The sequence below is a fragment of the Electrophorus electricus genome, chromosome 16 (assembly GCF_013358815.1).
Source record: "Electrophorus electricus isolate fEleEle1 chromosome 16, fEleEle1.pri, whole genome shotgun sequence".
In the NCBI taxonomy this organism is placed as follows: domain Eukaryota; kingdom Metazoa; phylum Chordata; class Actinopteri; order Gymnotiformes; family Gymnotidae; genus Electrophorus; species Electrophorus electricus.
The window spans coordinates 12,330,085-12,347,892 of NC_049550.1; the positions used below are offsets into that span (position 1 = coordinate 12,330,085).

Below are 17,808 nucleotides of genomic sequence, written 5' to 3' on the forward strand. Positions count from 1 at the left end.
CGTTATTTTGTTTGTTTGTTTGTTTCCTTTGCATGCCACGCATGTGTCACATGTGCTTGCAATTCACAGACCCCCTCAGGCGGGGCTTCAAAAGGTCAAACTCACTGGAGAATTGCAAAGGGGAGGAGAAAAGAGACAAATCTCATGGGGGGGGCGTGTGAGCCCGAGCAGAGGTGAGCCTGGAGCAGAGTCACTTCTCTGGGGAGTTGAAACACCGGCGCCACACGGTGGCCGGTGATGCCAGGTAACAGGTGGAGCTGTGATGCAACTTTCCCACCCCAGATCCATGCTTTGGAATCAGTAAAACTGAACTCAGATCAGCAAGAAAGAACATGTGAGTTATAATCTAGCGATCAAATGGTGAAAAGGAGGGCATACTGCACTCTCTCCTCCGGTCAAAGGTAAGATATCAGCTAGCTCCTCCACTATACTGAATATATTCATGGTTAGGTACAGTTCATACTTAGCAGATTGCAGCTACTGATAATTCGGGGGTAAGGGAAACCAAAGATTACCATTTGAACTTTAAATTAAATGGGCACCTTTTAATATTAAAGCTGATCCTGTACAAAACACTTGCACCCAAATGGTTATCTGGCCCAGTTCTGGGGGAGGACCTCTCACAGGGATCCGGCCCCACTGCTGTGGAAACCAGCTGGAGTGTTACGCTACCCGAGAACCTCCAGGTCTATCCGCAGGTAGCTTAGAGGCTTTGCTGAGAGTGGAAAGGTTACAGTATTCCACATGCATCCTCCAGATGTGCAATGTCAAGTGAACTCTTGCGTTTTCTGATCCTCTAGGGTCTGATTTACTAAAGTCATTTGGATATCAGTTATTTCTTGCTTTGCAATACCAGTACCACAGCAATAGTTGGATGTAAAATTTGTGATTTTACAGTTATTAACCACCTCATGGAAACTGCACCAGGTGCTCACTTTTTGTCATGTGTTTCGTGTTTTTCCACTGATTTTCCTGTTTTCTGTCTCATGGAAATGCTCTCAAACTGCAGAAGGATACGCTATCCAGCTAATTTTATAGCTAAAATCAAACGCTAGGGGATGAGGCTTGATCTGGTCCGTTGTTTCTCTCCTGACTTCTAACCTTCTTACACAAACCCTCCTTCTCCCTTCTCCGTCACATAGTCGGAATATTTTGCACATGCACTGTTCATCGCTGCTCTCAGTTCCGTGCAAGTGTCTCTGCGTCATGAGAGTGTGTTTCATAATGTGCTTGTGTGCCTTGTGCAGTGTGCTATATGTGTCTGTGTGTGTCTTTTAGAACTCTTCTTGCATGCCTCCGGTCATACCTCTGGTGCTTGGACCCAGTAAAATCGCCTGATCCCCTTCCACTCAGCACTTCAACTGGCTGTCCTTGTCTTACTCCCCTGGGGCGTGGAGAGGAGAGGCCTACCCGCTGCCTTCCTCTCCACGCTGCTGGTGCCCCCTTCCATGGGGAGAAGAGTGTAGTATCTGGCATGGGGGCTCGAGTTTGCGAAGAGAGCGTAACCAGACAGTCCATCAGTATCCAGACTCCCTCAGAGAACACAGACACCCGCCAGCTCCTCCACAGCCCCAGGGGCCTGAGGGCTTTGCTTTGCTGTTTCCTGAAAGAAAACTAATCAGATAACTTGTAATTTCCAATTAACATTTTGAATAAAGTCTGTCCTGTTTACATTGTTAGAACAGCTCTCTCTCTGATATGACAAAAGAACCAAATTAACATGAAATGGAGGATTTCGTTTCTGCAGTTATTGGAATTGCATATTAAAGCAGCTGATTATTGCCAAATTAAACAAAGCTGAATTATACACTCACACTTTTGCAGTGCGAACGGCATCTGAACAATAACTGTAAGCTTTCACATCAGCATAATAAAAAACTAAAATCCCCGACTTCGTCCTTTTCTCTGAACTTTACTGCATAAGCTATGACTGTAACCCACCCCTCCTCATCCACCCCTTCACGTGCGCTCATCTACCCTCCCAACTACCACCCCCAGTCGGCAGGCGAGGGCGATGGGCCGCAGCATGCTGAAGAGCACAAGCGGCGACATCACCGGGCCGGAGCGCACGGACGGCAGCCAGTCGGACACGGCGCTGGGCACGGTGGGTAGCGGTACCAAGAAGAGACGGTCCAGCCTCAACGCCCGCTTTGTGGCCATCGTGGGCAGCCGTCGCTGCCGCAGTACGTCTCAAATCGGCCAGACAGGTCAGTCCGCCACGCCCACAGCCGACGCCCGGCAGGCTGGCTTCGCGCTTCTGTCCAGCGTGGCCTTCTTCCCGAGCGCTGATCGGAATTTCTCTTTAGAACTGAGCCGGTAGTGAAAACGCGGCGCAAATATGCCGTCTGCCACGCTGTCCCAGTCAGCATACTCCAAGGTGCGGTCTGATCTCATATGCTTCACATCTGATCTGCACATTTTTGTGAAGGAAACAGCTCTCGTCCAAAAAGCTTAGCCTCCCAGCTTTTCAACCCATCCTGCCTTGAGGGCTTTCTAAGTGCCACTATCAAAGGTACATCCCAATTAAACCCAACCTGAGTTCTTTTGATTAAAGCACCTGTGGCCATGTCATGGCTTCTCAGACGTCAGGAGTGACTAGTCATTACTGTTCCCCATAAGAAGGCTTTCCATGGTGGGGTCGGGGTCAAGGCACTCAGGATGGACCGTGTGTGTGGGCGGGGGTGACATCTGTACCGCACCACTCATTCTCTTTGAAGCAGGAATAAAAGAACATTGGACGACTGTCGGGCCTGGAGCGGATGGTATCTCTCTTCTCTCCTGCAGAGATTCAGCCCTGAGGAGATGGACACTCTTTTTGTCCAGCGTAGAGTATGCACTTAGCTTAGCGCCGCCGGCCCACATCTCAGTTGTTAGCGCAGCCACAGTGAGACTGTGTTAGCATTCACAGCTTCCAAGGATATGCGTGATAAAGTTTGTGGATTGAAGCTTCCTGATCAATAAAGCTGTTTTTTAATGATACAGTTGACCAAAGAGTTAGGTCTTCTGTGCTGTCTGAGCTAGCTTATGTCACAGTGTTAAGACCCATACAATGCTAACTACTATAGACCTACCTTCCATTCAGTAAGGAAATGCTAACTGTCAGTTAAGGAACTCGTTTTCCCTTGAACCTCATTCAGTTTATAGGTTGTTCTGTCTATCTGTCTCCAGAAGCATCCAATAAGAAGTCAAAGGGAGGTGGGACAATTCAGCGGAGCCAGGAAACAGGCATGGCCGTGGAGCTCCAGCGGAACATGAGCAGACAGCCCAGCCGCGAGTCCAACAATGGCAGCATGACCAGCTACAACTCTGAGGGAAGGTGAGTGACCCCTGCTTAACACCTCCGGCATGTTTTTTGAGGTCTTTATACTTTTCAAACTTTAAAGTGATCACAATTCTCTCAAATGTATGAAAGACAAGGAGGTCTACATAAATAATACTTGTCTAATAAATTTTAGATTTGAGTTCTGTTTCTTGCGATCTACTTTTAATAATTAATTACTACAGGGCCCAGTGTAAATCAGATTTAGTGGTATCTGGGTAGTCCAGTAAATTAAAAAAAATGAATAAAAATGATAATATATTAATATATATATATATATATATATATATATATATATATATATATATATATATATATATATATAAGAGAGAGAGAAGCACTTTGCTTGCACAGCTGATGAGGCACCTCTGTCCACACCTATACATCATATTGAACATGCCCCGTCTAATAACTCAACCAAGCACTGTTCCAGTCCAGAAATAGTCTAAGCATCTTCAAAAGGAGGCTTTGTGTGTTGCCTTGGCAACCTACCTGTCTGTCAACCATTTCCAATGTGGCTTAACAGACCCAACAAAATGGTGCAACAATCTTCTTTGACATTTGCTTAACTACAGCGGTGCCCCTGTGCTCCTTTCTGCTGGTGTCAGAGCGAGCGGGTAAAGGGCAGGGAGGTGTGGGTGGTGTGTGGTGGCACCTGTAGCAGGTGTGTTCACACGAAGGCGTTCTGCAGGGACCAATAAAGCGAAGAACAGGACACGTGTCTCGCCTCGCGCAGGCCGACGGTGTTTGGAAGGCTCTGCCTTGCCTTTGGCTTTTACTTCTTTTGTTTTGTTCAGTCCGATCTTCCCAGCTGTGAGGGTGGAGACTCGGTTCAGTGACTTCCTGGATGGGCTCGGCCCTGCCCAGCTGGTTGGCCGACAAACCCTGGCCACACCCTCTGTTGGTGAGTTTCACCACACTGTCATGTCATGTTTAATGGAGAACTGTCTTTTATCCCTTTTCCACCAGTCCCAAGGTTTTGCCATGTTTGGAGTAAAAAGCGTCAGCGTTCCTTCTGTGCCTTCGCAAACTGTTGTTTGTCACTCTGGATGTCACTGTCTGTCTGTCACTTTGTGTTATACAGCCATAGAATTTGAATATATTGTAGAATACATTATAGATCCACAGGCCATAATCTATGTAAATTATATGTCATTTACAAAATGTATTATACACAAAAAAAAAAGGAACGTCTTTTTTTGTTTGTTTGTTTTTTGCACAGTTCTTGGGTATCACCTACATACCTTGTGTCATGTGCATTTTCTGGCCTTCTGTGCCATGCAGGAGACATCCAGATTGGTATGGTGAACAAGAAGGGCCAGCTGGAGGTGGAGGTGATCCGTGCCCGTGGCCTCCTTCAAAAACCCGGCTCCAAATCGCTCCCTGGTCAGTCCCCCAAACCTCTCTGCTCCTTCACACAATGTCAGTGATATGTTTCCTGTAGAGTACAGCATTCACCTACATTAAAAAAATAAAGTTAAAAAATATATATAACAATTCCAGCATAACCCTAATTTTATTCCAGCTCCTATTAGCACATGTCTACAGCAAGTAAATTATAATGTGACTTAAGACCTAGGGTTCAGGGTAGAACTCTTTCTGTCATGTTTCTGTCAAAGTTGAAACTGGGATACACTGAAGAACGCCAAAATAGTTATACCTAGGGCTGTAGAAATGGATTATTATACCTAGGGCTGTAGAAATGGATTATTATACCTAGAGCTTTAGGATTATTATAGTTATTCCTGGAGCTTTCACACTTTAGAAATGGATGTGATCTTTTCTCAGCTCCCTATGTTAAGGTGTACCTGCTGCACAATGGGGCGTATGTAGCCAAAAAGAAAACAAAGATCGCACGGAAAACACTGGACCCCCTGTATCAGCAGACCCTGCAGTTTGAAGAAGGCCCACAGGGTAAAGTGTTACAGGTGAGGGTCGCCACTTTTTGACTTTTGGGTGTCATTGTGCAAATCAAGAGTCAAACGTCAACAAGAGGGTTTTTGGGGGGCTCAGAGATTATTGTTTCCATTTAGTTTTTTTTCACATAGACAGAGCAAGTGTGCAAAGGGTACTTGATTGTTTTTAGTTTATGATATAATTAATTGCATGACTTTAACTAGTTTCTTAAAAGTTATCTTAGTATCTCTTTGTCTTAGGTAATTGTCTGGGGAGACTATGGACGAATGGACCACAAATCTTTCATGGGAGTAGCACAAATCCTACTGGAGGAGCTGGATCTGGCCAGCAACGTGATTGGCTGGTACAAACTGTTTCCGCCCTCTTCCTTAGTGGACCCCACACTTGCCTCGTTGACTCGACGTGCTTCCCAGTCGTCTCTGGACATTTCACCGGGTCCTGGGGCTGTTCGGTCATAGAGGACTGATGTAAAAAGCACACAACCAGAGAGATACAGTACAGATGAACCTACAGGACAACAATCACAGGCAGACAGAAAATGCGATGAGAAAAAAAAAAAACACCACAAAGCTTTGATGAAATCTGACAATCACTCCTGTCACTTATGTTGGGTTCGTATTGTTTTTTAATCTCTCTTGTGTGTGTATGAAAATAACACCTGGACATTCTGCCCATTTTGTTCGGCCAAGATGAAATCGCCTACGCACAGACTGACACAGATTGAAAAATTATGGCTTGTGGGAAGCACTAATTAAATGCGATTCGGAGAGCACACTACACCTGGGTGATTTTCAGTCAAGTCATCATTAAAGACAGGTACCCTGGATCAGTTTATAACAGAGCATTAGAATGTATGGACCCCTCAAAAAATGTCAACCTCTGACCAAGGGGTTGTGGGGTCTGGAAACAGAAAGGGATGCTCTCTGTATAAAAGGTAAAAAGGTAAAAATGAAATGTCAAAGGTCATGACTTTTGGGAAGTCGTCTGGGCATGCGGGGCCTTTCTTGGTGCCCTAAGATGTGGTCCCTGTCCTTTGGGAGGTCTTGTTTTCGTATGTTTACCACTGCTGAGCGAGACCGTGCGCTCCTGAAGATTTTCTCTGTGTTTGTTTAATCTTTTTGCAAATTCGTTTCATACCTCTTGCACACGACTTTTAATGGGATCTTTGTTGTCTGACATACTGTATGCATGGTGAAAACGATACAAAGAATAAGGAAAAAGAATTGACTGGAAGAAAAGAGTGTGCAACAAAAGCACCTTTATGACTGCACAGACTGCATTTTGGCTCCTGTAGTATTTTTTATTCACAGTTAGTTTGTGATACGGTTTTCTATCATACCGCGAGAAGTGCACCATAATATACTCTGATACCTTTAGTCCTTTCTGACGATCTGTGGCTGATCTACGGTAACAGGCAGTTGTTGCCATTCCAGAAAGGCGTGGTGGTAGTTTGAAAGTACGTTAACTGAAAAAATTATAACGCGTCTAACAGATTGAAAGGAATACATAACCCAAAAATGCTAATATGTCTAACAGGCTGACAGAAAATGTGACCCAAAAATGTTAACGTGTAACAGCAAATAAAGGTTGTGAAGGCCAGCATTTGTACTTTGCTAATTTGAACACCACAAGCCTTCATTTCTATGAGTACCATTAGTATTTTTGGTGTCTGCATTCCCTTACAACACTTGCAGAACATCATTCTTTGTCTGAAAGGGCCATTGGTTTAACAAAAACTCTTTGTGTATGTAAATTTTGTATGTTAATTTCAGATTCACTGCAACAATTGTTAAAGTTACACCATATATTTCCTAATTTTATCTCCAAAAGTCAAGGACCAGATGTTACCATATGTTACTGGTTATGTAAGGTGGTGCCCTGTACAAAACATAACAGAAACATAACTTTTCTGTACAGATTATTCCCTTCTCAGGAGCATTGTCAACAGCTGGGATGCAGCATGTCATTGCTGTTACGAGAAAATTGTTTCGTAAAATAAGTCTTTCAGCCATCGGGGTCTTGCAATTTCAAACTGAATTTGCAGTTCCTAGAGGTTTTAAGGGGGTAAATAAAACATATGTCAAAACTGGAGAAGAAGTGATGCGACATCCCTGCACCAGTCTGATGTCTGCCCTCAGAAACTTAGGAGAGTCTTATCTCGCACTGTGTCCCTCTTCCGATGCTTGTGTAGGAATTTTAAAAGAAATTCAGTCTCCTTTGTTTCACAAGCACAAGAGACTTTGCAAAAACGTTTACACTTTAGAAGGATAAGAGACTAAAAAATAAGAAACCCATCAAATGAATTAGTTTTGCCTACCATATGGGTTTATTTCAGTTGATTTCTAAAAGAGGCAGTAAGTGGAAAGCCAGCTCCCTTCACGCATCTTTCAAGCGATTTTGCCATTACGGACACAAGCACCAAGCTTCTGTCAGACCACAGCCCCTTGTCCAATCGGGGTGAAGCAGCATGACTCAGAACTCTTCCAAGCTGCATGCACATTTTTGTAAAACACACAAAACAGAACTGAAAAAGAAAAAAAAACCTGCAGAAATAGATACGTGTTAGTTCCACATACGGTAGGCCAGCTTGTTTGTTGCATGTACTTGTACAGTTTGCTTGTACTTGATTATAAAGAGATCAACTAAGAAACTCAAGCCATTCACACTCACTGGCAGACTTTCAGATCAGCTAAAAATATTACAGCATCCCCATTCTGGTGATGTTTTAGGTGTTTTCGTTTCATTTATAATTTTTTATTTCCCACATCTGTTTGTCTTTTCTAACCCTTTGGTTAAATACGTGCGCTGTACTCTTAATACAGAAACTTGTTTTATGAATATCTTATTGTAAGTCATATTTTAAGATCAAGAGACAGAGATTAATAAAACATGTATAAAAGCCCATAAATCTATACAGAATTAGAACAATAAAACAAACTATATACACACACACACACACACATACGTGTGTATGTCTTTATATATATACACACATATGTGTTTATATATAAACACATACACACAGACGTAGGTAGCAAATTGCATCCATTTCTATCCATTGCATCCATTACATATGTGAAAACAATAATACATGCACAACACATATATTGTAAATATGAAATAACCACGTGGTTTAGCCATATTTACAAAAAAGGGCAAGGATTTAGTTTTGGGAGAGGACATCCCAGTAGGAGTGGATGGCAAACTTTCTTGAGGGGGAACAATCTCATCTCTGTGCTTTAAACCCAAGTCTGTCTCAGCTTAGGTCTGAGCGGGAAAATATCAGATTGTTGTCTTTTCATGTGAGACTGGTTTTCGTTTACTTTATCAGTATTGTTGGGTAGAGAATAAAAAAAAAAAAAGCTGGTTGTTTACAGCTTGCAGTATGTGTTCCACTGAGTTGAGAAAAAAATAAGATTATAAAAAGTATTCACTTGCAACATTTTTTGTTTGTATAAAGATGTGGCTCAAATGATGTGTATGTTTTATATTGAAGAGTTCATTTTTATTATTTCCAAATAAAAAAAAAAGTGTGTGGAAGAAATTTTCTTCATTGTTCACTTTTGTCTGTTTCTCCAATTGACTGAAACATTCAGTAAATGGCTGGTAGCTACACTTTGGATTAAACAATCATCACAGAAACAGAAAATTAGTTATAGCACCAATATAATGTTTACATCGTGCTTTAGAATGTGTTAAAATCCCTGTTCTTGAGTTTTTTCCTATGACTGGTGGACCAGAGCTAGGATAACAACTACATTATGACCAACAGGGAGTTGTATCATTTCAAGAATCATTCTTTCTCTCTCTCTCTATCTCTCTCTCTCTCTCTCTCTCACACTCTCTCTCTCACACACACTCTTTTATTCTGGCTGTGGGATAAAGGGAGACACAAATGTGTCTTCGGTGGGGAAAAACCCATCACTTTATAATTAGTTGTATGCATTGTTCATATGTATTGTTTGTATCAGACATTTTATGGGCAACTAAAGGTAAAAAAAAAAAAATCGCATGTCTTTAATTTCCAACTTTTGGTTATATAACACAATTGCACTCCATTTTGCCTACCCAAATATGAACCAGGATTGCTTTTCACTGTAGCCACCAGCAGAGGGCAGACCTCTGTCAGGATGTGAGTTAGACCATCACTAGTTGAGGTTCTCAAAGCTCAAGAGGTCTAGTGCACAGTTTGATATTTCACCTTCTCTAAGACCACTGCTTCAACAGTCAAGCCCTTTGTTAGCTGGATGTGTGTGTTTAGAGCAGTGAAATCACAGAAATTGCGCAATGCTGTGTTTCACCATAGGCATAGTTTGGGGAGGGGGGGTGGGCCAAAGGGGGCATGTCCTCCCCGTAATTCCTGCTCACACTCCTCATGTAATGTATTAGGTTGGGTGGTGCGTGAGCAGTGGTGACACCCCCATACACACACCAATGAGTTTCACAGCCATCTGACCCTAATTATCAGGTGCTCCTTTAGAACGGCTGTGTCTGAATAGGGCTTCGACTCCATTGGCTATCACTGAAGATTTTGTTCAATCGCAGCACTCCGATTTCAAATTACAGGGTAGGCTTTACCAAACAGGTGTGCCTCTCTGTGATGTACCCTAATATATCTTGTACGTTCCCACAGCCCTGGGATGAGTGCAGCAGCGAACAGGCAGGGGTTAGACAGAGGCCGAGACTGCGGTGCCTCAGCCGCTCATCTGTGCTTCTGGACACGATGTTCCTGTTGTCCTCCAGTGTCCCTGCGTCACACAGCAATGCACAGTGTCTTGCACTCATACCTTTACCCCGCATTATACGCAACAAATGAGCTGCAAACTACTCAGTCATTCCAATCACTCTGCACTGCCTCTGACATGTACCACGCCATTGCTACACACACACACACACACACACACACACACACCCTTGTAGTGCTGTAATTATGAAGCTACATGTTTTCTGGGGGCATCTGTATTTCTGTGGTCTCACCCATTTGCACTCGATCCTGGTGTCTGTCTTCTCCAGGTCCTTGTCGTGGCAAGTCACCGTTAAAAAGTTCATTTTCCGACTCTCATTATGCCACCCAACAGAGGCGGATGGTGGAGTCCGTGATCGCTATTTTTAGTGTCCGATGAGCCAGCGCATATGTGATTCGGGGGGTCGTTTTGCTCCTAATGTGGCTAGTTAGCGTACTATTACCGAGCATCCTAACATGGCACGTAGAGGGTGCTGGATGCCAGGCGCCGAACGCCACGGCACAGAGGCCAGAACTTATCAGGAAATTGGTTATTAATTAACATAAAGACCAAAGTAATGAGCGGATTTAAAGGAAGTGCATCAGGTTGGGTAATACAGTGAAAATGTATTACATAGTGGACTAAAGGTTCTGCAGTGCATGACAGGATCTCACTCTGGGGCCATGCGATACGTACACAGCGACCTGCTCATGTGAGTGAACTCATTTAAGTGGGAAAGGGAATACCTGGTTCAGTCTTTCATTTCCTTCTAAAAGACCAAAACCAATCATACGTTGGATCTGTGCATTTGTCCACCACTCTTAAATTAAAACTTAAAGGAGGTTTTTGAGGAGGTATTGATCACATTATCGCAGCGATTATTCTGCGGTTGTAGTGAACTGAATGACACATCACGCAGCAGAGCCAAACTGCAGAACTACATACTTTCCATGTAAAGGGAAATGCACCACCAAACATTCTTTACCTGGAAGATAATACATTTTGTTTTTGTAATCACATATATGTGGACTGGCAAATAAATGTGGTTTTGTTTACAATGTGTCCTTTAAAGGACACTTAGTAAAAATTCAGATTTAAGCAATTTATCACGTACCCAAACTACCCAATTACAATCAGCCAAGACAAAATATTTTCCATAAATACATATTTAATCTTTGCATTGAAAAGTGGGATGCCTGTGTACAACTCAGCCAGGATGCAACCAGACTTCACATATCAACAGCGCAATTATAGGTCTGAATGTGGTATGGAGTGATCTTCACACAAAGCCCCCACACCACATCCAGTTCTATTTAGGACTCAATATGACTTACTGGTTTATTTTCAAAATGAGATTATATAACTTAATGATGCCATTTTAAGCAAGCATATGAAGATTTTAGCATGTATGGAAAAGACTACCACTACTTGCTAGGTACATTAGCCTCATACATCCTGCACAAAACTTAAGATGCACATAACATGTATTATTTCTCTTCAAGTTCATAGTGAATGGATAATTTCACACAACAGGTCTGTTTTTGTGGCACATTCTTGGGGATGGAGAGGCATCAGCGACACTGAAAAGTCTGAGACCTGCAGCAGTGCTGCTTTTTTTAACGGGAAGTGCCATGTCAGCATCACTGATCCGTTGAGATTTGTTTGCTACCAGATGACATCAAGCAACAGATCAGGTTGTCAGATCCTGTGGTCTGAAGCAGGACAGAGGTTAGTTGCACATAGTAACAGATGGGCAAAATGTAACATAAAAATGCAGTTTACGATAAGACAAGGCGTTTTTTGTTTTTTTTTGTTTGTCTTTTATGTGCGATGTGAGCACGCCACTGAATTGTCTTTCCTGTGTGTGTGTGTGTGTGTGTGTGTGTGTGTGTGTGTGTGTGTGTGTTTGCTCGCGCGCGCGACCCAATTAAACCAATATAAAACCAATTAAACAACATACGATTGTTTTGTTAATTAGCGGACTTGGTCATGCTGGTCAGATAAGCCTATTTGTCAATTACATTTCAGTTAGATTTCTTTATTTCCAAGTCCATAATCTGTTCAAAATATGGTATCACAATAAGCTTGCTGAACCGCAGCTCAGATGTAACTAGAACTACAGCGGAAATAAAATAGTTAATAACAATTTCAAATATTAATAATAACATTCGCGTTCAATTGTGGAGACTTACTAACATGCCCACACACGAACCATTTATTTCGGGTACGGTCACATGGCTTTAGGCTGCGCTGAAAACAGCTGGGCGCGAAGAGTCGTGTTGGGGTATTATTTTCATGTGTGGAGTCTAGTGTGACATTTTTCATTTCGCTTTAGAATACGATTTCTGTGCCCTTTATGGGAAACCGATTATCAGTGATTTTTAAACTAGCCTATGGGAAGTGGATTTTTTAGGGATATGATTTCCACAAAGAGCTGGTAGCCTATTTAAATGAGGGCTTGAATATGTAAACATTCGGACGTAATACCAGATCTTTTAAAGTAACTTCAGGCGATTCTGAGCAAGTCTTTCGCATTTTGTTCAAAAACCCAGCGGAAATAACTGATAGCCTGCGAAGATGTTTTAAGTAGTTTGTACTGAGCTTCACTGGCAGATTGTAAAATAACGTCAGTTTCCTGTGCGCACTGCTACGCACTCATAACGCAACTGCCAGGGGAGACGAGAAGAGAAGCACGGCGGGTTTTATTAACACCAGCTAATTGTGGAAGGAACCGGCGCTGGTCGGTAGTGCGTTTTAAGACGTGTGACTGTCGGACGCAACGACTTCGCTCACTCCTGCAGTACACGCCGGTTTACATGTGATCAGCTGAACTAGCAGCAAAAGCAACCGACACAACCTTGGAGAACCGAAATAACTTTTTTTTTTTTTTTTAAATGTTCATCTCAAATTGATTACCGAGTCATGCGTTCTCGTGGGAAACTATTCGCGCTGACCCGTTTCCGATTAATAGCGCTCGCGGCGTGTGGAACCGTGATATAACGGGACGCATGAGCCACGCGCACACAGCAGCGCGCGCTCAGCCGGCCGGGGTTATGCCATGCCGCGGAACCACAGCGGAGATGAAGGCGGCTCTGGCCTCTGGATGAAGACTTCGCCGGGCCACCGCTTCGAAGGTTACGGCGTGAAGGATGCGGAGTCCGGCGGCAGGATGATGAACAATTCTTTACGCGCAGGTGATGGCTCGATGTACGCCTTGCGCTCAGGTGCGGAGAGCCACGGAAGAAAGCAAGGCGCCCGCCTCAGTTTACTGGGGAAGCCTTTGGTTTATGGCGCGCAGAGCAGCCGCAGAAACGTGCGTTACCGAAGGCTGCAGAACTACTTGTACAACGTGCTGGAAAGACCCCGATCCTGGGCTTTCATCTATCACGCGTTTGTGTAAGTGCACGTTTTTTATTCACCGTTTTTGATCATATAGACACTGGGCACACCGTCGCGGAGGCGCCGGCATACCTGTTGCTGTGAGTTGATTTCACGAGGACACGTGTCGTACTAGCTCGTGTACACCGACGTACAAAATTGGTACTAAATAGTTTTCCTTCGGGTGGCTGAACGAAAACATTCTAGCACGAGATATTTCGGCACACAGGTGATAACAGTCGGAACGTGGAACGCTTGCTCCTCCAGATTTTCTTCTCGGAAGAAACATTTTATTTGCATTTTACTTGCGCTTTACGTGCTGGTAACTGTGCCGTTGACGTGTCCCTTGCCAGTGACTCAGAAAGGATGTTATAAATGAAGACAGCTTTCTGAATGATGTATGTGTTCAGATGACCTGTAGAGCCATACGACGTAACGGAATGACACGCAGGGCAGAGTGCGAGAATGTGGGAGCGAGTAAGCGAGTCTCTGAAAGTGGTTAATACGTCAGAAGAGGTGCTTTTCTTTCTTTCTGACGAGTGCTCTGTTACTTTGTTATACGTCTTGTCATTATGAAGGCAATTTTGTGTTCTAAGACACATAGGTGACTTCCAGTGTGATTTGGTATTTTTTGAACTCTCTTCTCCAGAGTCATCAGGACACAAAGCTTAAACACTGTTATTCACAACCCAGTCATATTAAACTTGGCCCTTGTCTTAATGAACACACGGTGCAGGACTGGGGCCCCATCAGAACAGGATCGGACAACCCTGTTCTGCAGTAGGTCTAAAATTACTGATGCAGTAATCAGTAGTTTGCATCAGTAATTTTACACCTTTTTGGCTTTCATTTTAAACAGGGGTGTCCTATCATGTCCTGGCGGAGCCCTGATCCAGCACACAAAACCTGATAATCAACCTGAATTAATCAGGGTTGCTGTAGTGGGGAGAAGAAGACCAAAATGAGGCAACATGGCTTCTACCAGCCAAAGTCTGGTACAGAGACGTGTGTCCCAGGGCCCAGGAGCTTTGTTCAGTGAGGCAGTGGGCCGGAGGCGAGGCACCCACCACTGTGTGGACACGCACGCGGACGTTACGGCTGAACTGGCAACTGGTGCGAGTGGACTCGGGTTTGGCTGCTATGCAGGGAGCGGGAGGGCTCACCACAGTGCGCTTGCCGTAAGCTGCATGATTGTGTAAGATTATGTGCAGATATGGTGGAGAACAATCACTTATTGTCTTGGCATGAAGAATTTGAACAAAAACATAATAATATAAATAATTCAAGCTACATTCAGGTGTGTGAAAGCTAAATAACATGTAAATGACTAATAGTATGCCTATCACAGTTTATCTTACACGGATAGCAGTGGGTGTGTGCTATTAACATTTCTACAAGCACTCCATAGTTACAGTCCATAGTTTAGAGTTGTTCCATGCTATTGTAATTTTTTTATTATTGGGAAATGTTTTCAAAGTTCTTAGACTTATTATCTCACCTAAGTGCTCTAGTCCACACACCTGTGCACTCTATTAATAAGGTTGCGTGGAGCTGTTTTAAGTTATTCATTTTAACTGTATTATTTTACCCCCAATAGAGGCGCAGCTCTTTTGTCAAAGTGCTTTTGGGTTTGGGAGTGCACGGCGCGCTTCAAAGGCCATCAGCTACGTTTGTCTCCTTTCATCTCCCATAGAACCCGGCTGCGTGATTATTTACAGAGCCTCACCGATTCTGTTTGAAAGAGAGCGGAAAAAATGTTTCGCTTCGACTGAAGCCGTAAGAGGAACTTTGTCGTGGTAGGCTCGGCACTGCCGGCCCTGTGACGGGGACGAAACCCTCACTAATCCGCGCCGGACGGGTTTACCGCGGACGCGGGTCTTTGTTCCGGGACTCGGCCGTACTGAAGCAGGCTTTGTGTGGCACCGTGCCCTTCACCCTCTCCCCCACCGCCTCTATCCGCCTTTCAGAGGAGCAAGGCACAGTGCCGCCTTTGAGCAGCCTTTAACTTCAGGATTAACGTGTGCTTATCCCACTGGCTAAGCAGGGGACTGGGAAGCGGAAAGACCAAGTGGAAAGACTACAGGGAATCTGCAACCACAGGAGGAAGGAGACTGAGACCCTTAGAAAAGCTAGAGGGAGATTTACCAAGAGGAAATGAAAATGAAATAGCTTGCTGTTCAGCTGAGCTGTGGCTCAACCCCCCCCAACCACACACACACACACACACACACACACACACATACACACACACATTCTTCTGCATTTTCCTATGCTTAGATCATCAGTGCTCAAAGACTCACACTTCGATCCCTGGATTCGCCCATGGCTAAAGCAACATGCGTGCTGATGGAATTGCTGCTCGTTAATAAATCAGCACCCACCGATCCAGCTGAAATGCTCTCATCATGGCCTCCTTTCTCACCTGTTTTCGCTCTCCCATAATGCTGTTCTGCAACAGTGTGGCCTGTGGGGTGACTGACTGCTCTTGTGTGGGTGAGAGAAAGCGCACCAGGCAAGCGGTAATTACCTAGGAATGAGATTTTGGCTTTTGGCAAACATAAAGGTTTTGGAGGGTTTTACTATTTATTTCCTTGTTAATTAAATTTGAAATACAGCCAAAGATACTTAAAGTGCCTTATAATGCCACAGTTTACATTTTCTGTGAATGTCCACAGTAATAAAATCCATAAGGTTAGCATTAGAGGTGCGACAACTGAGCGACATTATCAAGAACTTCACTAATACAAGATTGGATTTGCGCCTCCCTTTTCAGTGGTGCTAAAATGCAGATAGCAGATACTACAAGTATAGACTTGTCCATGACACTCAAAGTTAAAAATATGGGAGTACTTTATTTATGTTTTCTTGTCTTTCCCCGTAAGATGTGTAAAACCGAGCTCCCCTGGAATGGTGCCAGAACAGTCAGGTGTGAGAAAACACAAAGCATCCGGCATTGCATCCAGATCCTCAGCATTGCAAGATGCTAAAACTGGAATGCGAAGTCAAAAATAGCACAACATCGTCTGATTTTCTGCTTTCATTTAGCAAATGGAATAAACAGCATTGTCTCAGGGGATATAGCACATGGTTAATGTATCCGTTATCTGGGTTGCTTGTGCGCTAATAGACACAGGCTTGCTCAGGCAAGCAAATGTAGGGGTTTTTTTTAACTCAACAATTCAGTCCAGTGTCTACATGAAAAATGAGCTTTAGAACGCAGAGAAATGCAAGTTTTTGATGGAGACTGAGATTTTTAAAACTCCAAGCCTTTTTGTGGACTCCACTGACCAAACATATGTTTGGTTTGTGGAAACGCTGGATGCGATTATTGCTGTTACATATGAGGCAAGCACACTGCTCAAGGCTGGTGACCGAGCTGTTTCAGTGTGTCTAGTATCAGACGTCATTACATGACATTACCAAACATACATGCAAACTCTTTCATTTTTCATTATAGAGAATAGCAGCGTTAAGTTCTTGCAGACGCAACCTTCCTCCATAACCGTGCTTGAACTTAAATTAAAGCTTCACTTGCTGTAGTTGCTATTCCTTTAAAGGTTCTGCACGTTTGCGGAAAAGAGCGTTTTTGAGAGCAGTGCGGAAGATCTGCCGGCTAAGGGGGTTGAGGTGCTGCCGGTAGGTCAGCTGAAGGCCTAGATAATGAGCTGGCGCAGTCACATCGGAGCCGTAGACCTGGAGCACGGAGGCGCGCGACGTGAGGCACAACCTCTCTGCCTGCCCCTCAAGACCGGGGGAATATAGAAGCCTAAATCACTGAGACGCCTCAGGGGATGCGCCACGGTCCAGCAGATGCCCCCTTTGGGAGGGGGCACTTTCGGCACATTTATTGCCCCCACTCAGCATAACTGTACTGCTCCCTGGCCAGCGGAGGGCTTATGCCGTTGAGATAACAAATTTCTTCTTTATTCTATATCCTTATTCTGTTAGGGATAAGGATACCGGCTGTAAGGGCAGTGCGTAGACGAGAGTCAGAGAGAAAAGGGGGATATTTTAATTTGGTATAGTTATTATCCTTGAAAATAATCCAATTTGTTATAGAATATTACTGTGATTTCTGAAGATAATCTAATTTGTTATAATATGTTACTTTTTTTTTCGGTTTTCTGTAGAATATTACAATTGTTAATGAAAATAACCCCACTCCTCCAGCTCTGTCAGCAACGGTCCATGGTGTGAGGGGTCAACAATTTCACTAAGTATATAAGGTCAGGGTCAGCACTTTGTACCCTCCTATCACAGACTGCACCTTTAATTAAGCATTGTGTAATTGGCCAGCAGACAGGCAGAAAAAGAGCAGACAGCTATAAAGCGAGAGGCAGAGGAGGGTCATCAAGGGAAAGAGGAAAGAGAGGAAAATTGTCTTCATCAAAGGCCCATAATGAGAGTGGGCAGGAGCGGCCGGGCTGCCCCCACCACCACGAAGCGCGTGCGCACACTCCTCATGACCCA

At 43.9% G+C, this 17,808-nt stretch overlaps 2 protein-coding genes across 12 annotated transcripts in view; both read left to right on the forward strand.

Moving 5' to 3' along the window:
• rims1b (regulating synaptic membrane exocytosis 1b) overlaps positions 1–6,572 on the forward strand; it is a 56,403-nt gene extending 49,831 nt beyond the window's left edge. For 9 of the 10 annotated variants that reach the window (XM_035534766.1, XM_035534764.1, XM_035534771.1 and 6 more), the window contains 6 exons: positions 1,999–2,207; positions 3,169–3,316; positions 4,117–4,223; positions 4,604–4,705; positions 5,108–5,247; positions 5,476–6,572. In XM_035534766.1, the coding sequence (XP_035390659.1) occupies positions 1,999–2,207; positions 3,169–3,316; positions 4,117–4,223; positions 4,604–4,705; positions 5,108–5,247; positions 5,476–5,694 (925 nt within the window). In that variant the 3' untranslated portion in view covers positions 5,695–6,572. Of the gene's footprint in view, positions 1–1,278; positions 2,208–3,168; positions 3,317–4,116; positions 4,224–4,603; positions 4,706–5,107; positions 5,248–5,475 lie in introns of those variants that run through there. The other variant, XM_035534773.1, reaches the window with a different exon arrangement.
• A 5,690-nt stretch (positions 6,573–12,262) lies between these two features.
• Positions 12,263–17,808, forward strand: part of kcnq5b (potassium voltage-gated channel, KQT-like subfamily, member 5b) — an 83,144-nt gene continuing 77,598 nt past the window's right edge. For both annotated transcript variants that reach the window (XM_035534756.1, XM_035534757.1), the window contains exon 1: positions 12,263–13,356. In XM_035534756.1, the coding sequence (XP_035390649.1) occupies positions 13,019–13,356 (338 nt within the window). In that variant the 5' untranslated portion in view covers positions 12,263–13,018. The remainder of the gene's footprint in view (positions 13,357–17,808) is intronic.